The sequence below is a fragment of the Buteo buteo genome, chromosome 4, assembly GCF_964188355.1.
Source record: "Buteo buteo chromosome 4, bButBut1.hap1.1, whole genome shotgun sequence".
Classification (NCBI taxonomy): Eukaryota; Metazoa; Chordata; class Aves; order Accipitriformes; family Accipitridae; genus Buteo; species Buteo buteo.
In genome coordinates this window covers 25,685,931-25,708,608 of record NC_134174.1, presented here as the reverse complement: position 1 = coordinate 25,708,608, position 22,678 = coordinate 25,685,931, and the positions used below count along the sequence as shown (strand labels likewise).

The 22,678-nt window shown below is 43.4% G+C and overlaps 1 protein-coding gene across 7 annotated transcripts in view; it reads right to left on the bottom strand.

Annotated features, from left to right (window-relative positions):
- The window catches only part of TSPAN12 (tetraspanin 12), a 45,310-nt gene extending 23,213 nt beyond the window's left edge, over positions 1 to 22,097 (bottom strand). For 2 of the 7 annotated variants that reach the window (XR_012650044.1, XM_075025016.1), the window contains exons 1-6: positions 21,923 to 22,097; positions 21,331 to 21,467; positions 20,616 to 20,715; positions 20,127 to 20,152; positions 7,507 to 7,589; positions 6,737 to 6,872 (exon numbers count right to left, since the gene is read on the bottom strand). Coding sequence is in view for 6 of the 7 variants with exons in the window: in XM_075025016.1 (XP_074881117.1) it covers positions 6,737 to 6,872; positions 7,507 to 7,589; positions 20,127 to 20,152; positions 20,616 to 20,715; positions 21,331 to 21,396 (411 nt within the window). In the remaining variant the exon portion in view is untranslated. Of the gene's footprint in view, positions 1 to 6,736; positions 6,873 to 7,506; positions 7,590 to 17,879; positions 19,779 to 20,126; positions 20,153 to 20,615; positions 20,807 to 20,923; positions 21,007 to 21,330; positions 21,468 to 21,922 lie in introns of those variants that run through there. The other 5 variants (XM_075025017.1, XM_075025018.1, XM_075025019.1 and 2 more) reach the window with 5 other exon arrangements.
- Between the last annotated feature and the right edge of the window lie 581 nt (positions 22,098 to 22,678).

Here is a 22,678-nt window from a genome sequence, read left to right as displayed (position 1 = left end):
GCTCTTACATATAAAACCCACACCACAGCCCCTGTGCACAGAGCAAAGTGTCTCTGTGGTTAATTAGTCAAAAGGGCAAGATTAGGCAAGAAAAACAGATTCATTTACCTGACAGGACATCCACTCTATACTCAGTTTGTCACAACAAGAACACAGTTGAACCACAGTGTCAAGGCATGCCCCACCAGTGAGTCTGGGCTGTGTTTCAGAGAAGACATGGAGGTTTGGCTGGGCTTTGTGGATCTGTTCACTCATTTACTCCTTCCTTGCTGTCAGGGACTCTCCCATTCCCTATTCCTTTCAGCAGAGGAAAAAAAGCTGGGCAAACAAGCAATGAGAAAAGAGGAGCTGGGAAGGACAGAGGGAAAAAAAGCACCATGGCAGCAAGACCACATATTATATCAGCAGCTTCCCATCTTCTTTTCTCAGTGAAGATGCAGCATCCCTTATTCCCATCCTGGCATCACTCCCAGCTCTCTAGCCTCAACAACCCCAGCCCCTTGAACCTACTGTCATACCAGTCCCTGTCTTTTCAATAGCTTCCTGGTACCCACTTCTATCATTCCACTTCACCAACCTTTCTATTACTATCTTCCCCCCCTCTGTTCACCAGGGAGTACCACTCCAGAGCCCTTTTCAGCTCTGGTACCCTTTTGGTCTCTTCTATTGCTGTAGTTATGAATGACTTTCGAGAACTTGGAGGGAGGAAGCAATATGAACAGCGTAACAAGTGGGAATGGGGGAAAACAGGGACAAGGAAGACAAAAGGAACAAGTCTTGCTCCAAAAGTTTTGGATCATGTGGCCAGACGTGGTGACACCTAGTAAAACGAATACTCAGGACACACATCCCCAAGAACAAGCAAAGAGCCACCCCCATCAGGTGAGCCTAAAAGTACATTGTGCAGTGCAAAGTGTGTCACTGAATTCCAGGCAGCATGTTTCATGCTGAAAACATACTGGAACCATAAAATGACTGTACCTGTCAACAGGTATTTACCTTTTAATTTAGCACTGTACCTTTTTCCATAAGGATGAGCAAGTGGCTCTTCACTATTGCAGAAGTACGCAAAAAAAAAATTTTCAATTGACAGCATCGTAACTGTACTGTCCAGCCTTGCTGTCATAAGTCAAAGGCATTTCCCTGAATAACCCTCAAGGGGCTGGACAGTTCTTGTTACTTTGAGCTGCTGGATAACTGCGCCAAATAGCACCTCGCTGCCTCTGCTCCGTTACAACACGGCTGTGCGTTCAAGGCAGCTGCTAAGTGCTGGGCTGAAGGAAGCAGATCATCACCGTGAGCACAGCAAATATTTGGATTTAAGCCAAGCATTTGCAAGAAGAGCTGGACACTCCCACCAGCTCAATTCCTGTCATGCTCCTCCACCCCAACCCTCTTTGCTCCATGCTGCTCAAATACACAGCTGCTCTTGCTTGCAGTTCATTCAGCAGGCAGCACCCTTCTTCTCTAAATGCCTCCCAATAACCCGTATAATGCTGGGCAAGCCAACTTGCACCTCTCATCTCTAAGTTCCCTCTCCTAGAAAATTAGGCACTGTTTCAAAGCACTTCCCTTTTTCAAAGTCTTTTAAGTACATACACAGCGCTGTACATCTGCATTGGAGAACACTAGGTCAACAAAACACACCTCGTGCCCAGACAGAGCGATTGGCACTGGAGCCCAGAACCAGCGTAGTCCACTCCACCGCGCTGGGAGCCCTGCAGAGTGCATCAGCTCCTGCAAAGCCCAGCTTTGCTCTGTGGTGACACTGTGGCATCAAACACCAATCTCAAGATATAACAATCTGAACCTTAAAAATCCTGATCTGAACAGGAAAGAAGCTTACCCTCTACCCCCTTTCGAGGCAAAAAGATGTCTAACAATGATTAGTACCAGCATCTCCTCAAGCAGTTCACCTTCGAATTGAAAGTTAAAAATAGGGGGGGGGGGAAGCTATTTATTTTCTTGAGAAAGTTGCTTATATCTGAAACTACTGGGATATAATAAAAATTGGTGAACCTTAAGCATACTTTCTCTTACAAGTGGAACATCAAACAAGCAGCACTTCAAAATGCAAGCTAAATGTCCAGCCTCTTACTTACCTACTGACTATCTGAACTTGACTTTTAGCACAGTACTGGCTTCTCATCAAACTTATACTACAGTATTAAAAACCCACTTAAACCAGTCTTTCAACAAGGCAGGCCAAGCTGTCTTCTGAATCTTTGTTTTCCTCCTGTTCACATCACATTCATAAATAAACTGCTGATAAAAGGCACAGAATAGGAAAATTAACTCAGTCTCTGTCCTGTCTAATTCTAAACTGCACAGGTTTACACCAATTATGTTTGTCAGTTATTGCTTCCCTCTCAGTGCTTGGTAGTTAAATAATGAAGAAATACTTCTGGTTGGTAAATAACAATGCCAGTGCCAAATGTTAGTACAGGGTACTGAAGCAGCTGTGACTGTGGTAAGAGTCCACATGGGTCAGAACAAATATCATTTATTATTACAGAACAAATAACCTATATTATGCATTATTGCAGAAATACATGCTGCCACAAAAAAAAAAGACAGAAAAATTAATGATCACAAAAATCGCATACTAATTGATGCCAACTGTAGCCACAAGTACTGCAGAATAGTTGGTGCTGCGGTACCATAGAGCAGTTAACATTTCACACAGAGTAACAGTGCCTTCTAGAAAGACATTAGCAGTTATTGATATCTTGCAACACAGCAGATGTCCAAATTCAATGGCCTCCTAATACCTCTGCATCCACCTGGATGGAAATGGGCGTATAGGTAAAGAACAATCTGCCCCAAGTGGTGATGCAGGCAGCGGCTCCCTGCCATTCTTCAGGTGGACTTCACCACTTTCACCAACACTGCATTTAGCCGGCTGAGAACTACTGACACGGAACAGCCACATTCATCTTAGGTTTGTCACGTGTCCGGTTTACCTTTTCAACCAAAACATAGTATAATTTCATTTTTTCTCTTTATGAAATATTTGCCTGCTTTTAAAGAAAAGATCGGTTTAGTTTAATGATGGTTAGTCTGGTTGTCTTTCAGCTCAATTAACAGACAATTTAGTCTGCCAAGTTCCAATTTATAATCAGGTTCTGCCACAACTGAATTAACAAGCTGTTTGACCATACACCAACAGGGTCTAACAATGTTTAGCTCTAAGGAATATTTATTTCTCTTCCAACTTTATGATAAAAATCAGTAAAAGGATTTGCCCTATTGACTATCAAATATTTCTAACAGTTTTTCCCTTTGTTAAAACATATGCAGACAAATTTGAATCCTGTGCTGTTTGAATGCTGTAATTAAAGAAAACTCATAGTTACAAATGCCAGAAATTTGCAATGAAAACTCCAGCCAGGAAAATATTTTTCCAGTGGGATTTTCATGAAGCTCTTCTTGTCAAGCAAGAGTTTACTCTTGCTTTAATAAAAAAAGAACTACAAAAAAATTCACATACCCTTAAGGTTATTATTCTTAAAGAACATATGCCATGGGGGGGTGGGGTTTTTTTTTTAGTTAGGCTATGTGCACAACAGACTTCAAAAACAATCCAAAACGTACAGAGCCTCAGAACAGAAGAGGCAAATGATGGATCTAGATTTAAAAAAAATAATTTAAAGAATCTGGTTTGAAAAACTGTAACAAGCATCATAAAACCCAGACTCTAGTTTCTCATCCTTTGACTTTTCATACATTCAAGTCAATGACTTGGAAGAGTCCAGATTTTCCAGTTTAGGCTGGCATCACAGTCACTTCTACATTGAGGACGCTGGTCATTCACAACACACAACAAAATTATATTATAGACACTTAAGGGACACATGGGCTCTTTATACCAACTAGCCTTCAGGACTATGCATTCCTGAAGCAATTAAAATTAAATGATCATAGCTTTAAAATGCTGGTTCTATAAATAATCCAGAGCATGCACCTCAGAAGACTGAGGTGTTATTTTTTCTTACTACTAAGCTGAGTAAACATTAGTTCAATTTATATTTATGCCCCATGTGAAGATGGGAAGGTTTCAAGCATTTAATTGCTAAGATAAAATTTCAAAACCAAATTAAAATAATTAGGTATTCAGATGTATTAAAAATATCTAAAATCATAATATATATATTTTGTGGTCCTTATGCTTTATTAGATTTTCCAAAAATCCAATTCAATTAACGACATTAGCACTAGCAATTAGCATGCTGCCAGGAACGTCAAGATTTGTGTCCAAATATCTCTGCATGCCATCATTATGGCTGTTCATGTACTTCAAAAAGAAGATTAAAAGCACGATTGAAGAGATTGTTAATGTTTTACATGAAGGTTCTTTTCTTTTAGTTCATCTGGTTGTAAAAAAGCTCATTTTGTTGATCCATCACTTTTCTGATTAGTCTGATGAATGAAGCATTGACAACGTCTGCATACTTCTGTGCTATAACGCGACTGCATTCATTTAACAATTAATCAAAGACAATGACATGCTTAGGAAGATATCATTTAGTTTTGCTTATCAGTTTGCTAGCAAGAGCAAATTCTCAGGCTCCTGAAAATGAAATATTGCAACATAAAATGATAGAAATGTCTTGTTTTGATTTAGTATAATTTGACTGCCTAAACACACTTTAAATAATTTATTTCCAGATGGCATTAAAAGCTACAAATGATTTCTTCTTTTCACTGGCAGTTTAAATAAACTGAAGGCCAAAACCAGTTTGAACTTCATTTTCTTTTTAATCAGTTAGGATTATTTTTCAAGGCTTAGACCAAAAAACAGTAACTTTTTTCCAGATACTACGTAGCATTGATCTATGTCACATAGTTGCTTTTGCCTTTTAATTGATTTTAATTCACATTAAAAACTATCATGACTATAAAATAAAAAACACTTTATGAAAATAATCTTATAACCTTACCATAAAAACTAAGGGTTTATAAGTTTACCATCTTTTATTACTTCCACTATTTATATAAAACAAAAATATGTACAAAGCCCTTTTAAGGTATGTAAGAAAGATTACTAGATAAATAATTGCATGGTGTGAAATTACGTTAATCCATTATTTTTATGCAAGCGCTTATAACTAAGTAATATCTGCCTTAGAACTTATTCCCATTGACTTTAACATTGCAATGTTAAGATCTAGAGGTAAAAAATGCATGACTATTATATTACTATAAAGTATTCAGATTTAAATGAGAATTCTTCCTAACTATATAGCTTTGAAACAATAATCTTTATACTGTTGACTTAACAAATATCCAAAAGGGGAAACAGCATTTGCCCTTCTTGCAATTGAGGAACACTTCTGCTGCAGACCTTCAGCTGGAAGTCTCAAATAAAGCTTACTCCAACCCTCTCAAATAAAAAAGACATTTTAATACAAAACCCCAGTACAGTTTCCCAACTGTTTTAGCTGTAGTTAGAATATTTCCTATTAAACAAAGCAAAGGTTGCATAACTGTCAGCCAACTTCTCACTTTTTTTTTTTTGTCGTTTTGTGCAAGATTTGTGAGGTCCAGCTATCGTGTACTTAAGCCTGCAAAGATCCACATGAAAAATGCAACCATATACAGTTTGCGAGAACCCAACACAGACTGCAGTGAAAAAACAGCAGGAGCCCAACTCTACTTGTGTAAGACTCCTGGATATTCTCAAGAGCTGAAAGATTTTACCTGTCCACTTCTTCCTACTCCAATTACGATAGCCAAGTCTGACACCTCTTTCACACCCACGGCTCCCACTCTCTAGGGCTTACAGACTGCCTGGAATCCTGCTTATCCTCATGTTAAAAGACAAAGCCCAACTCTGCAAAGGGCTACCAGCTAAACTTCTAACAGCAGACAGGTATGATGCTCCTTGATCTCAGTGTTGCCAATGGTCTAAATATTTTTAAACTCCAAACCTTTAGCATTTGTGCAAGTTTTATGGGCTTTTTGGTTTGGGGTTTGTTTTTTCTTGTGGCTTTGGGGTTTTTTTGGGTTTTTTTTGGTTTTTTTTTATTGTCTTCAACTCACTGACTTCCAGACGAAGAAAGAGACATTTGGGTCCCTTGACAGTCGAGGCCTCATCACAGCTAAATTGTACACAGAGTCTTGTGCAGGAGAGACTATTGCTTTTCAGCTGCTGTTGGCTCAGTTATGTAGCCTCTGAACAAAGGAAAAAGCTGGGTACTTGGAATTTATTTCTGAACTTGCTCACAACCAAATGCAACTGCAAAATCCCACATCCACGTAAGAGAAGGCAAAGCTTCTGAATACACTCAGAATTAACCTTCATCAGCTACAAATGCTGTTACTTTATACACACAATCAACTCTGGGAATAAAGCAAAGTCTAGGCTATTTAGCTATTGCACAGCCAAGAGTCAAAAGGGTAGCATAAGGGTTTGTTTCAGAGCACTCAGACTCATGTTCCTGTAATTATTAGTACTTAAGAGTTTGAGTTATTTTTCCCTTCAGCAACTCCTCTACTAAATGAAGTGGATTTTTGCAAATGAGACACTGCTTGTCTTTCAGTCACAGCATAATGCAGTCTAGGCAATAAATTCTTTCCTACTGTGTGCTTTGCAATTACAATTCCTCACCGATATCATAATTCAACATGGTAATAAAAAATAATCAGTATTTATCTAGTGCCTGTGGATTAAAACTTTTCTTACACTGTTGAAGCAAAGCAGAAGTTAGCTGCTTTTAGAGGTTATGAAACATACCCAGACAAGGAGCAACAGATTTCTTTTCACTGTTCCACAGTAGCCCAGCATTCCAACTATGATGAGGAAACAGCAGACTGCAATCATGACCGGGTGGACCACAGGAAAGTAAGTCAAAATGACAGCCTCCTCCACCCTAAAACCAATCAGAACCATAATCAAAAAAAACCCATAATCACACAAAAATGATACAGAAGAAAAACTAATATAGCCATTAAAACAAAAACGGTGGATTAGCAGATGCATTCTTTCCAGCACCTTACAGATTTCACAGAAATATCTTCTACATGGTTTTATTCAGGTACCAGAAAGTAACGCATCATACAAAATCTCTTTGGAGTGAAGGCGATCTTCCTATCCTGCACTTGCACAGTTTGTAGCACAATGAGGCCTTGTTCCATCACTAGGGCTCATAAGCACTGCTGTCATAAAACTAACAGCATTCCTAAATCTCTGGACTGAATAAAGTATTCAAAACTAAACAGTAATATAATATGGTTACATGTTGGCAAAGGGCCAAAAATTGATCCCTGTCAGAAGAGAAAGGCACAGGAATAAAACAAGACTGAATTCATATCTTTCCCCCTTCTCTAATTTCAACTGATGCCAGAAATGGTGGTAAAAATACACCTTTCAACAAAACAATAATTAGCCCAAGTGAAGGCTTCTTAATTCTAGAAATCCTCATTAGGAAACTTGCCATACAGAATGAATGACACATACCACAATCAATCACCCACACAGATTAATAGGTTTAAGGAAAGCTTTACCTTGTTTCTGCGGTTAAAGTGAGAACATTATTCAGGTAGTCTCTCATCCAAGCCGAAACACCTAATATGCTGATGGACATCAACTAAAAAGAAAAGATTAATTTATTTATCATACATTTAAAAAAAATTGCAAGATCATTCATAATTTGAGGATCAGTCATTAGTAGCATCTTTCATGCATTCATTTATCCAAAGAGCATACTGTCCCCAAAATTGTACTTCTATATGCTTAGAGTTGGTTTGTTGCCCAAGTATTTAGGGAGCCATGACAATAATCTTCTCTTCCAGTATGCATAATAAATGCCTGGAATACCTTCTCTTCCACCTGGTGATGCCACTGCCGGCTCAAGTCCCACCGCTGCACAACATACCACAGAAACAACAGGAAGGGTTAATGCTGCTAAAACCAGCGACTCTCAGGGCTCAGAGGTGATACCCACCAGTCTGTATGAAACCATGAAGCCACACTCAGGTACACAGCCAGTGAAGAATAATCTGAAGCCCCATACAGGATATAACATTACTGATACACTGATACAGAGGAGAGGAGATTTATCTTGGGGTTAAATTTAGAAGAATCTGATTCTCTCGCTCATTCAGATAAAGTCACACCACGAACACTATACCTCAGTTTCCTGAACCGTAAAATGACAATAAAACTCACTGTACTTCAATTATAACCCCCAGATCATCAAAGCGTTTGGGTGCCTAACCTGCCAGGCACTTGGGAGGCATAAAGCCACTACACTTTCACCAGGACTGCTCCTACGGCAAATAAATCCCTGAGACTGAACCCACCTAGAATTGCCACCACCTCAACAGACCCGGGTTTCTTGTCACCTGATGCCATTGTGCACTCCGGGATACCTGAGACCTACCAGCAGAAGCTCTGGCCTCCGATTTCCTTGAGAAGCCAAACCTGAACAAGGAGGTCAGGACACACCTGACACACCGTGACAGCACCAGCTCTTCTGCCGCTGCAGCAGAGGTACCACTAGAGGAGAAAACACTCTTCATGGCACTTGTTCATGTATTTTGCACAGGGCTACGTCAGTCAGTATGCCCTTCCTCCTGGAGGAGGGCTCACGTAGCAGCTGCATCGTCCCCTTCGTGCGTGCTCTCCGGCCCCAAGAGCACCACATCTCCTCCTGCACGCACAGGACAGACGGAGCACTGCTCCCCAAACAGAAGGTGTGAGATGCAGCTATGAACTCCTTCAAGGAGAGGAGGGAACCGTTAACTTTCTACAAAATGGAGCACAGTTGAGGTTACGAATGCCACTGCGTATTTCTCAAACCATTTCAGGGAATTCAGCTGGTTTACTACACGCAAAGGAGAATTTAGGAATATCAGCCTCACATGGGCACCTAAGCCTGAACCACCGCTCAAGGGCTGAACTAACAGGACTTCAGAAGCACCACTGTCTAGCTGAGGGACAGGGACCTAAGCGTGCTGGCTCTCCTGAATACTACTGTTTTCATGCATTGTATAGGTGGATGCCAGGAAACCTCAGCATTATACCAACAGCTTCTTAGATCAGTGGGAATTGCTAATCTCCCCGGCTGCCTTCAAAAGCTAGCTTCCCACATGCCCTCACATTTCCCTAAAGCTGTTGTGAATAACAAATTAATTGGTTCAAACCTAACACATAAGAAAAGTCGCTCCATGTCCTTATTGGCTCCTTTGCCTGCAGCACACCCACAGCAGGCTACTTCTGCCTTTAAAATTTCATGAGAAGTCCCAGTGGCTACCCCACGGCTTCCTCCTGCTTCTCAAAACTGATGCACAAACTACAGGCACTGCCTCGGTTCTGGGTGGTGCCAGCGAGAGCCCTAGGTGCTTGGCACGCTGCAAGCACACTCCTGAAAGCTAGTGCATGCTACAAGTCTACTACATACGCGTGTGTCCTTCATGCTCTGTGGGATCTATTTTGCCTTGTGGAACAGTAGGAGTAAAGAGCGTTTTCTGTTATTTGCAGGAAGCTGCAGGAGCAAGGAAAAGATGATGACTAGAATCTCTTCCTAGATAAACTCCTCAACAATGCCTACCTCCTTGGAAGAAAGCATCAGGCAAATATACCACACAAGCAATAAAAAACATGTTTCTAACACAAAGAGAGGTAAAGAGGACTACAGGAAACAGCTTACCTTCTTATGGTCAAAAAGCAACAGAAAACTTTTTTAACCCTCTGCATCTCTCTGCAAGGACTGCTGATAAACACAGAGAAAGTATTAGCTTGCACTTCCACTCTGTTTATAGTAAAATACTTAAGATAAATTTGGTTACTTTGCTTTACAGCAGTGGTGCTCAGAAGCGAGAAGTCCATCAAAACCACACTACTCAGCAACTTTTAATAAGAGCCAAATGATCCTGCTGCAAAAACTTAAAAAATGTTCACTTGCTAAATAATATTCTCCCTCCCATGCCAGACTGGTGGCCTAACAGCCTAGTCCCTGCTCTCCATCAGGAACTCGCAGGCTGCACTTGTTTTCTTTCAGCCTTCAGCATGCGGCAATACATTCCCGTACAGCAACGAGAGGAGGTGAACTCCTTGGAAGAAGGCAAGAGATCACTTCTTCAGCAGAGGTAAGATTTGGGAGGCAGAAGGTCACCACATGGATACTGGAACCTGCAGATTATTCCGAGATAAGACGGAGATCATGCGGCAACCAGCTAAAAGGCAGAGGGGACAGAAAGGACTTCCTAGAGGCCAAAAGAAATGAGCAGAGTCCTGCCACTGAGAGAATCATTTGGTTTGCTAGAAGAAAGGACTTGTCTACAAAGGCAAATCAGGAAGGAGGACAACTTTTATTTCTGCTCTGTCTGCCTAAGTTGAGTTTTCTCTACCTAGATATGTATTTTTGCCCACACAAAATCAGTGAGGGGAAAGTCTAGGCAGATGCATCTCCAAGCCACGGCCAATGCATGGCCACGTGACTTCTACAGAAATGCTTAATGATGGTATCATAGAACATGACTCAGTTTTCACTTATCATGAACAGCAACTGGAAGAAAAGGACTGCTTCCCTTCACCTAGGAAACATAACCTTCACCAATAATGTAACTGCATGAACACTATTTTAGTTCACAAGAACAAGCTCTCTATGAAAGGCCTCTCACTTCATTCAAAAAGCTTTTAGCCATTTAGGTCCCCCTGGCTGTTCTCCTTCAGTGTAAATAACTAACAGCCAATTACTACTGCTTCTTACTGGACGTAAATTACACACCAGAAAATTCCCTCTGTAACCCCTGTGAGAGCCAGGCTACAGCTCACCTGCTCACCTACCATGTGCCCTGAATGATCTCACTATCATTAACTCCTTCAGGTGTTACTGACATGCTGCTACACAGATGCTACACACAGATTACCTGTGCAACACCCTCCTGCCAACCAAACAAATTCCTTGGGAGGCACCTTTGGCACCTTATTTTGAAGAAAGGCCAAAGTGAATTATTACTCGGAATGACCTGAAAGCCAGCATGCTGTGACACACTAGATTCACGTCCATGAAAGTCAGGAACACTGTCAAACTGGGGTGGCATAAAAACATGGCTCAGAAAGAGAATAGGCAACTACTCAAGAAGCTCCTCTTGAACAGAGAGGCCCATGAAAGAGCAAACCGTGCCAACTCGAAAAAGCAATTCAGCAACAGATTAATTACAAAAGGTACATTTTACAGCACATAACCTGGCAAGTGCTTGGTAGCTTTTCATTACCAAAGGGAAGTGCTGGGAAAAAAGTCGTATCCCTTCTGATCAGCAGAAGTGAGCCTCTGGGCAGGAACACCCTGCAGGATGAAAGATGCGCTTGCAGCACCAGGCTGTCCTGCGTAATAATGACTGATGTTTAGTTTAGTGACAAAAGACTATGAAGCACTAACTCACACCCATCAGTGGACTTGCTCACCTGCTCCATAGCCACAGGGGAATCACAACGAGAACATGACACACGCGCCAAATGTCCACAGCCTCCTGCTTATGACTTGGCATGTGTATGTGCTGCCCTGTTTAAGCGCTAAGCATCCTCAAGTGCCAGCTGACATCAAGGAGGCTCCAGGCACCCAGCACTTCACACAACTTATGGCAGAGGCAGATCTGCAGCCAGCAGCACAGCATTTACAACAGCAGCACAACTCAGCCCATGTGCTCAGTAGGCAGGAACAACAACAACCTCCCCAACAGCCTTGGTGTGCATCCAAACCCACCAGCAAAGAACAGCAGTCATATCGCTGCAATTCACTGCCACGCGATTTTCAAGGAGTCATGGGCAAGGGCAAGGTCCTGATTAAAGTTTGTGCTGGTTCATTTGAGGATGGAAAAAAAGGCAGCCTTAGAAAACTGCCAGCCCCTACTTCAGCTATTGTTTTGTAACTAATTTAGATGTAAAATACAGTTAGAAATCCGTATCAAGCCATCAGATGAAAGGACAGAAGTTTATGAGAAATAAAACTACCAAGATAATTCTCACCACATTAGCAGTTACATCATTTCACCAAAAAGTTTTCATCCAAGCTTCTCTGACAACAGCCAGTCTGCTGTGCTGTAAACATAATATGATAGTAGGCAGTAAAACATGTTTATTTGTTGCAGCTGGCTGCACAAGTCACTATGGGTTTCATTCTGAACTGTCACAGTATGTTATATAGCCATCAACATGACACTGAAGAGTTTACAAAACTGCCTGCTGTCATACTCTATTTTAAATATATTTTCACACTCATTAAACAAAAGTAATAAATTATATTTTTATATATGAGCAATATGCTGATCACACAGTAATATATTAAATTTCCAAACTGATTTATAACATAAAGTTTATAAAGGTACTAGAGCTTTCTCAGACAACTGAATTACAATATCCAACAATGGACTCAAACTGCTAGGAGTGGTCATTCCCAAGCATAGTTTATATTGTCTCTGAAACTCTTTTACATAAAATATGCATCAACATGAAAATATAAAATAATCTTTTATTCATTAAGTATATATTTTAAGCCCTTATTGTAAGAGTCCTACTCACAATGTCTTTTAAGCCATACCTAAACTGGAAAATAAATCTGCATTTTCAATTAATAAATGAACATGGATTTCTGTCTTTGAGGGAGCAATACCAATTGCTGTCACTATTTGCACACCTGTTCTCATTCTTTTGTCATTTTTTTCATTCAAACACTCTAATGCCTTAATTTTTGACAATGAAAGTTGCTGTGCTCAAATTTGAGAGAAGGGGTTTTCTTCATTATTAAATCAGAGGAAAGATTAAAAGTATCTTCCATATGAAAAATCACACACCTTTTTTTTTTTTCCTAACAGATGGGGTAAACAACTTCAGACCACGCTCTGGTACCCGTACAAAATGCTGACTAGCAGCACTACAGAGAAATTTGCTTTGCAGAAAAAGGTTTCCAGCTCCAAGGAAATTATTTCCAAGATATGACAACATTCACCAGCATACATCCTTTAATTTTAGTAAAGAAATAAACCTTGAGAAAATTTTCCAGTTAAAATTGATTTGGGTAACCTGAGCTGTGACTTACCAAAGGGGGAGGGCCGGGGGCAAATCACTACAAGGTCATGAACAGAGCATGTTGCAATGCTTTCACAGGATTTTCACAATTAGGTTCAATATTCAGATCACTGAACAAACACAGATGACTCAGATCCCTGGATAAACAGACGACTACATTTTTTTGGGAGGGAGGGGCGTAAGGGCGGGGGAGAGCAGGACAAGAGGTCTTGTTTTTCTGTATTACCTGGCAAAAGCATTTAAATGTTTAGAGAAAGAAGGGTGGCCTATAAAAAAGGAAATTCCTCTATTCCCCACTAACACATCTTTTATTCTACAGACATGCCCACATTTAGTTTTAGCTGAGCTTTCTACACAGGATTATGCCTTGGTCCCCTCCCACTCGCAAACAGCTGAAGCATGTACTTATTTGCACTCCGAATCCAGGTTTGCTTGCACAGCTGCAACAGTGAGTTAACAACCTGCTCCGCGTTTGGCACGGGCTAGAACTCACACGCTTTGCAATAAGGCAACTGCTGGACCACTGACAGGCTGCTAACAGGTCACCCTCCTGGGGGAGGCAAGCAAGTTTTCCAGCAGTTGGCTGTGCAAGGCTCCCACAGCCGCACAGCATAAAGAACTAGTAAGAACCCAAACAAGCAAACAGGTTGAGATACAGTTCATCTATCAGCTGGTTCTACCAAGTGTCAGACCCACATACCAACTTCTGGACTGTGTAACACAAGGGTACATTAAAAGCAAAGAGGGATAAGAAAGTCCATATATTTCTGCATCCATCCTCTCTGTGACTACCTAGACACTGCATTTCTTGTTAGGACATGATTTGTGCCACTCTTCCCTCAAAAGTAAGCATCTCACTGTCAAGAGACCTTTTGCCTTTAGGGAGGCAGAGGCATGTGCTGTTGATCATGGGTAATTTGCAGGAATGCTCAAGAGCTCAAGTGTCCAGATCCACATCACGAGCCACACACCACCACCAAGACAATATGCCTTCACATATACACAATATACTCTTGTTTCTGTAAGAGCTTGTTTCTGTTCACAGATAGTAGTCAACCTCACAGGTGGCAGACAAATTATTTTTAAACTCGGGGTATATAACTAGAAGACTGATATGAGAAAAGGGTATGTATTTCCTATGATCCACAGGACTTATATACCAGCTGGTTGTGGGTACAACACTCAACCTTCCTGTTTTACACATGACTACCCATGAGCACATGAAGATTACTAAAATAAGCCTGCGTTTTTAATTAAATCACATGTTCCTAGAAAAGTGCATGAAATTAAACTGTCCCCTACACCTTGGGAAACAGCTACAAGAGATTAAAAAATTAGTATTTTTCCTATGATCCTTGCCTAGTGTCTGCCACAGACTCTTTCAAGGTACAGAAGCACTTCCTGAGGATTCGTGAATAATTAGGTACCTATCTTCTACAGAAAGAGATGCAAATTTAAAGAAAAAAAAAATGCAAGTGCCTACAGGCTAGATTGGCCTTTCCAGTTCTGCTAGAGATCATGGCTTACTGGTATGAGTAGTTCCCCTTCAGCTACTGGCTCAAATCTAGTCAGTACGGGTTTGTGCCTTCATCCTCAAGGTAGATGCAGTGAGCTCCACACAATTAATCACAAGGATTACCCCAAAACTGTCCGTGGTTTCAATGATTTCTGAATGCCTATTAAGAACCGTATTAATGTAATTTCTAACATTAGGGTCGGGTTTATTTTTTCCTTTCCATCATCACATCAAACCACTCTCTTTTTCAGGACTATTTTGCAGAGACTTGTCTACCAATTCACTGTTGACATGCCATGCAGGGTGAGCCATGTCACCTACAAAGATATATATGGAATAAAGGGTTATATAGAAGTACATATAAAGTTGACTTAAGGCTGAACTCTACTTTGTTAGGACATGGTCTAATAATGTAATGATTCTGCATAAATGATGCAGCCTAAAGACACCAAAAAGTAAAAGATTTCTCAAAGACCAGAATAAAAAGTGTTTCTGGTCCTTTAAAACTCCTCCTGTAGCTTGCTCTTCTGAACACATTCCTTTAAAAGACACCATATTCCCACAGAAGCTGGACTAATTCTTGCATAGCTTTTAGGTGTTTTCTTTATACAAGAATGCTAAGAAAATCAGATTTCAATTATGCACATCTACACTGCCATCTCTAAAATCAGAGTATATTAGCCTAGAAGGAACCCTATGCTTACACTGCTATAGGTACCAAGCCAGGCAGCATTCATTTCAGTGGATATTATTAGTCACTTAAATTCCTTAAAAAAATTGACCCTAAATCTGTTCATTCCAAATATCTACAAATCCCACCGATGTGAGTGGAAGTTGGAAAGCAGCAGAAACACAACCTCTATGCAGAATGTGGTTCCAGGGAAGAGAGGATGGACTGATTTCTTTCCCATGTCACAGCAGATTTGAAAAAATGGGGCAAAAAAAAATTACAAGATACAATACATACATTTGAGGTTGGAAAAAGAAGGAAACACAATACCACTGCTTCCAACCACCCTTAGTGCCTCCTTGCACAACATTAATATCCCCTTGCTCTAAATTCTCAGGTGGTACACGTAGCCAAAACTAGAAGATTTCAATGTGCAAAGTATTCAAAATAAAAGGAAAACTAACTGGAAGCTTGCTCCTCTTTCATTTTACATGATTTTTTTGTTCACAAGTGCAAATTCAAGGCAGAATTTCTACTACCTGCCAGGAGGGTTTATTAGCTGCAACCACACAGTCTAAATTAGATGGTACTGCTATGTATGCGAAGGAAAGCTTATGCACTGCTCAGCAGAAACAGTGTATCCCCAAGCAGAAAAACCTCACAAGGTGAAGGATGTGGCAACATCACCGGCTTGGCTCAAACATCCAGTGACACTACTAATCATCGGTTAAGAGATCCTTACCACCTATGACACAGTCATCTGCAACTTACAACCTTGATTTGCCCAAGCCACTATAGTACAGTCATCCTCAATTACAAGCAACGCAACAACAGCTGCTCCTCCTTTCCATCTCACATGCTCACCATAAAAAAAAAAAAAAAAAAAAAAAAAAGCTGGCAGTTTTCTCAAGACAGAAAGTCTATACAGGCTTTTTCCTGCATGTTAGCTATAATTTTGCCTTTTTTTTTTCTTAAATGGGAAAATTGACAAAAAGTTGTGCTGCTTCTACTTGCACACACTATCACAACCCCTAGGGGCCACTGCCCTTGGATAACCTCCTGTGTTATGCCTGTGCCATTATTACAGGTTGGCCACGTTCTGCAACTGAAGGTCTCCCCAGCATAAACTCTTGCAAAGGTGGTTTATTTGGGAAGGGGACCACAGCAAAGTACAGAAGAACAATGGCAACATCACAAAACGTGGTGAGGAGTATTTCTGTGAGGACAAGTTATACAGTGCTCAAGATGAATGAAGATGCTCATGTTACATCCATAACTGCTGCTGAGCTGGAACAGTGTCAGGAGCTTGCTGATACAGAAAAGCCAGAAGAGACCCTGTAGTCTCAAACCACATAAATTATGATTGTAGAGATATCAAAACTAAATTTCTCCACATCCTGACACATGCTATCTACAGACAATAAAGACCAGTACTGCCACTAAGAACAGAAAATTAGGAAGTGGTAGGAGCATGTCTTCTCTGAAGCACCACTAATATCATGTGCTTAGTTAAGCACTAAGTCTTGACTACAAAACACCAATCACGCATTTTTGGATGTCCCCTCTTTTTATTAGGCTGTCCAGAATGTAATATGCTGGAAATAGCAGTGTTACAGTGTGTTAAGATGAGAAACCTGCAGAAATCAAGTTGGGTGTCTCAGTCTCCTACATTACTTTAAGAAGTGATGCGTATTTATATATGAGGATGGTAGAAGAATGAAACCAAATGTTAACAGCAGGATTTAGTCTGAAGGATATTCCTTGTCCAGGGCACTGTCAAAAAAACCCCTTATGAAATTAGAAGACCAAGGAGGTCCTGAAACTGCAACTCCTGTTGCTTTGAAAGAGACATCTTGCAGTCAGATGCATGATTCAACTGACCTTGGAAACAGCTTCCAGAAGGGTATCATCAGGTCTATTACCACAGTCAGTCACTTAATCAACAACAATTAGAGCACTGACAACAGGTTTATTCCCATCTCAGAAGAAAACACCTTTCAAGATCCACTGCAAGTTGCAGCTCCAGAAATACCGATCCATTCACATCCACAATACCAGTGTTTTTCTGGAGCAGTAAAGGCAGTACATTTATTGGTCCATTATCAAAACAGGATGAACCACTAAAACTGAGCCTTGGGCTTCTAGTTGATCGCTTATGAATTACCTAAGCAGCCTTCAGGCCAAAAATTACAAAAAGTATAACAAACACCATCGCCTGCCTTCCTCTCATGCACACACAGGTACATCACCCTGTCTACCATTCCACATCACGGCTCATCAGCTGAGCCCAGTAAAAAAAGTTTCTTTCTTTCCAAATAGACAGCACCCAGCTGTACACTTACAAGCAATGCTCTGGAGAAGCTACAAGGATGGCAACAGAATGACTGATAAAGTTCTCTCACTTCTCTGCTTCTGTAGGCTCTGACAGCAACCAAATTAAGAAGACACCAGTGTATTGCAGCAAGCATCCACATCTTAAGTTTTTCAGCAATATTCATGGTCAGATTAGCCAGTTCTGTTACACGTAACATCAGCTTAAGGAGCTTCACGTGCACTAGTCTGCCCTCACCACGTTGGCAATGACAAATGCTGGAGCCCCATCATACACACGCTGGGACACTTGCACACAGGAGACACTTGAAGCTTACTTTAAATCTTACCTTATGAGACGTTGACAATCACACCATACCAGACAATGACTACCAGTCTTGCACAGTTTTTGTCAGGCCTTCAAAAGCTTCAAGCCCACAGCTTGGAGGAGAAAGCATTCCTTTTTTTACAGGTGCTGGAGACCACCACAGTGAAACAAAGAGAGAATGTCAACCTATTCCAGCCAGGACCCTCAATCAAACCATGATTTTAAGAAGTCAACACACACTGTTTGCATATCTTTACTGTTTTCAGCCAAGCACTCATAACTGACACAGCCACTGGGCACGCTATCAACAGGCTTGAAGTCATTTGGAGGCAATGGCCCTTGGGAAGGAAGCAAGCAAGAGAAAGTGTAAAACCCTCCAAGATCAGGCTTGAAGAGAATCACGTGCATGCGTCCCAAATCGGGAGGTCTGTACATACCCTGGAATCACGGCACGACTTGTCTTTACCCACTGGGACAGAGCCCACGATGCTCAGGAGGAACATGGCTGCACATTTTCAAGGGGCTGATCTAATCTAAACTTCCTGACATCCAGCCCATAACCTGGGCTAGTATTTATCCAAGTAAGCACTAATATAAGCAACAGGCAAGCTGAAGCTTTCCAAATGGAGGGAAGAGCAGCGGCAAGGGGAAATCGTTACCCCCGTGCCCACACCAGTGGGTAAGCACCTGCTGCCAGGGGAACTTTTCACAAGAAAACACCGTCCCATGGGTCATGCTCTGACACTCGGAAAAGGCAATGGCAAAAATCCCACTGAGCCCAACAGGAGAAAATTCAAGCTCTGACAGAGGAGATAGAGCAGATTGCACTACAACAAGCAGCTAGTAGCAGATTTGTATCTAGCTGTTAAATACACGTCTGAACAGGACCAGATAGGAAGCAGAAAGAGGTTTTTTTACACACACATTCCTCTGAAGAAGTCTGATGTAACTGCAATACATTTAACTACCCACCCACTACACATCCTATTTTTTACCACACAATTCTGGCAGCCTCGGGTTTTTTTGCTTATTTGTTTATTTGGTTGGAATCAAACTGCTGCATTCGTTTGCTTTGTAAAATGCAGAGAACTCCAAATGGAATGGCCAATTTTTCATTTGAGTTTCTACACCTTTCATTTTATATACATTACGGAAGACAGCTTTAATTCCCTGCAACATCTGTGGTGCAAGTCATCTGCTATGTTGGTGTTTATTATTTAATTACATATTCACATGCTTCAGCACTATACAAATTTCACTTAGCTGCTTGGGTGTAATTTCCAGTGTCCTGGCCTCAGCTAGGAAGATGAATTACAGGCATTTTTTTATATTTTGGAGACAAGCATGAGAAGTCAGCATTTTCTTCCCTAGGACTTGTCATACCACAATAGATTCAAAAGATCCTTTTTCTTGTATGACTAGGAAAACAAAATAATAATTAAAAAAAAAAAATCACACTTTCTAATTAAGGGTGAACTGAGACATCATTATTTAAAGGGCAGCAACATCTAAAGAATGAGATATTATTTCTAGCCCTGAATGCTCTAAACCAAATCTAGACATGAATTACGAATGGACAAAGTTAACAGCAGCACAGCATTACAGGTGTAGTTAGCGCTGTTCCACTGGCAAGCTCAAAGGTGCTGTGTAGCTCCATGCCTGAGGTCCACAACAGAAAAACACATGAACAAAACAATGAAAAGCAAGAAGGAGGAACATGACATGGAAAGGAACTTAAAATTTGAGCAAAGAGGGCAGACACATTTAAATCTCCCAGGTGAGACCTTGATCTCCATAGAGAAAAGGGCAACACAACACACCAGTCCCCTCCAAAGGTAAGGGCAGGCTTTCCTACACAAAGCATCCCAGGACTGAGAAATGAAGCACTTGGCTCCAGCATCAAGGGCCCCATCACCACGCAACAGATCAACTGACACAGCCTGAGGGTATAAACTCATGTATAACCTGGGTACCATCTAAAGGGCTACTTCAACTATAAAAAGCTGTCGTTGAATAGTAAATCTGATGGAACACAGCAGGCAACAAGCATGGAGGGCAAGGGAAAAGAGCAGAGTAAGTTTAAGGGGACAAAGACAGCGGCGAGTTAAGGTGTGAATGGGAACTGATAAGGACAACTCAAGGCAGGAATCATGGAAACCAGAGGAAAGCAACAAACAGGTGAACGGCAGGACAGGATGTTTTCAACCATGTGGATGTCCATTCACTCAACTCTAACAGCACACACGTAAAAATCCAAAGTTGAACTCACGTCAGCTGAACCCAGGCAACCTTCATCTTAAAAGAAAATATAGGTTTTTAGATTTCGTACAGTATCCAATGAAAACTATGTACGTATGATGTGAGAAACTACTACACATCCTTTTTTTTTAAAAAAAAGAAAGATTTCCTCATCTCCTATTAAAGGGCTTTATTCCTACATGCACTACAGAAATAACTTTTTACGTCTATTAAACACAATATACAAAGCTACATACTTTCAACAGATTTTCAGATCACTTGCATTATATAAAAAGTACCATTCTGTACCAAATGCTGTTTAACAGTTTTCTCTCTCATTCATATTCTGATCTCCACTCAATTTTCAGTAATCATGGGCCTTCATCTCAATTCCATTACAAACTAAGCTCAGTCCCAGCCCGTGTATTATCCCCGCATCATTCAAGTCTACAGCACCTCAGGACTCAGCCACTGCAAGCAGTTGTGGCATGTCACGCCTTTTGCCCTTTCGTTCTCTTACACTTATCCAGCATAAATCTCAGCTGTACAGGTGAAGCAGTTTCATTTGGTGCGAGTGAGCGTGGACTGTGAGCAATCTCCATCATGCTGTTTGTCCAGAGCTGTGAAAGTGCAGGAGCAAGTGCTGATCACACCCACTTAGGCTGGAGAGGTAGAAACCCTGCTGCTATAAATACAGCTTTGACTGAAGTGCTGAAAACAAAAGAAAGAAATCACTCCAGGCCTTGCCTGCCAGTTAGGATCTGGCCACGGGAAGCACAAGAAAGGCTCTGGGCAAGGCCTTCGCAGAGCGGCTGACTGCTCAGATACCTGCGAGAGCCTGGAGTTCAGCTCGGGTCACGGGATGCTCTGAAACTCATCCAGTCGGGAAGCCACAGCACCCGTGAATATTTCCCTCTCTCCATATCACACGTGTATTTATAACACTAGGTTAATACCAAATCTAATTTTACTTCCAACTAGTTTCCAAAGTTTTTTTTTTTTTTCCCCTCCCCACCCCCGCGCAGCGTTCAGCATTCCCCTATAGGAACTGCCGGGCATGGGCCCTGCACCACGGCGGGCAACTGCCACCCCTCCACCCAGCGCGGGGAGCCCCCCCGGCCGAGCCGGCCGTGCCAGCCCCGCTCCCCGCCACCCGCGCCGCCAGGTCGCCGCCACCTGCTCGGGCGGCGGCGGCGGCAGCCCCGGCCCGGCCCGCTCCGCGTCGCTGGACTCACCCAGAAGAGGAGGTTGAGGGCGTAGAGCAGGCAGCGCAGGCACTTCACCGAGTCCTCCCTGGCCATGGTGAGCCCCCGCGGGAGACAGCCCCATCCTCTCACCACATCCTCCCTCCCGAGGCCGGGCCGCCAGCGCCCTGCAGGGGAAGAGGCGGAGGAGAGGGGCCGGGCGACTCCTCCTTATCGAGGAACCAGCGCGCAGGTGGAGCCGGCCGAGCCGGGCCGATCCGCGGGGCGGCCCTCGACCGACCGCGCCCGGGCGGCAGCGCCCGAGCCCCGCGGGGACCCCCGCGTTGCCCACCGGGGACCGCCGCGGCGCCCACCGATCGCCCGCCGCCGGCAGCCTCGCCTCCCCTCTCCTCCCGCCCCGCCCGCAGACACTGACGGGCGAGAGCGTTTTCAATACAAGATAGTAAAACCGCCCCAAGGGGAGAGGCCGAGCGCTGCCCCGGCAGCGGAGCGGGGCCGAGGGCAGCGGAGGCACGGCCCGCGGGCGCCGGCTCCCTTCCCGCCCGGGATGGGACGCGCTGCCCCGGGGAGGGCGGCCGGGGGACAGCGGCCACTTTACCGCCCGGGCGGCCCCCTCACTCACTTGCTCCGGCGAGGACTCATCGGGACGGGGCGAGGCAGCGCGGCGCGGAGCCGCGGCACCCATGCCCGGCGGGGCGCTGAGGGGAAGGTCCCGGCAGCTGCCCCCGGCCCCCTCCGCCCCCGCCCGCAGCGCTCCGCCGAGCCCGGCGGCGGCGGCGGCCAGCTGCACCGACGGCGCCGCGCATGCGCCGCCGCCCGCGCTCGCCGCCTGCCGGGCCCTAGCGCCGCCGCCGCCGCTTCCCGCCCCGTCAGGGCCCAGGGGGGCCCGAGCCGCTGGCGGCGGGGATTTGGGAAGCGGCGGTCTCGCCGACTGTGGAAACGTGCCCGCGGGGCAGATTGGGAATGGCAGCTGGGGGCGCGAGGGGAGTTTCGCTGGGAGAGACCGCGGGTTTCCGCCACGGGAGCTGCGCCTGCCTGGGTGGGTTCGGCGCTCGGCCTCTGGGGCAGAGCCCGGAGGGGCCAAGCCCAGAAGCGCGTTGCCCGCTGACAGACTCTCGTCCTCAAAACCCCCGTTATGGCGGGGCTTGGGGGCTGGTCTGCTTTTTTCCTTCAGGGGAGACCTTGGGCGATGGGCTCAGACAAGCTGAAGGAGGCGAAACCCGCGACTTGCAGCACCTTGGCCCCGAGTGGGGAATACCTCACAAAACACGGGGGGCGTTCGCGAGATTTCACGGGCGTTTCACAAGGCTTCAGCGCCGTGGCGTCGGAAATTAAACCCTGCTGACGTCAAGCCCAAATCTGGGCATTAACAGCCCGG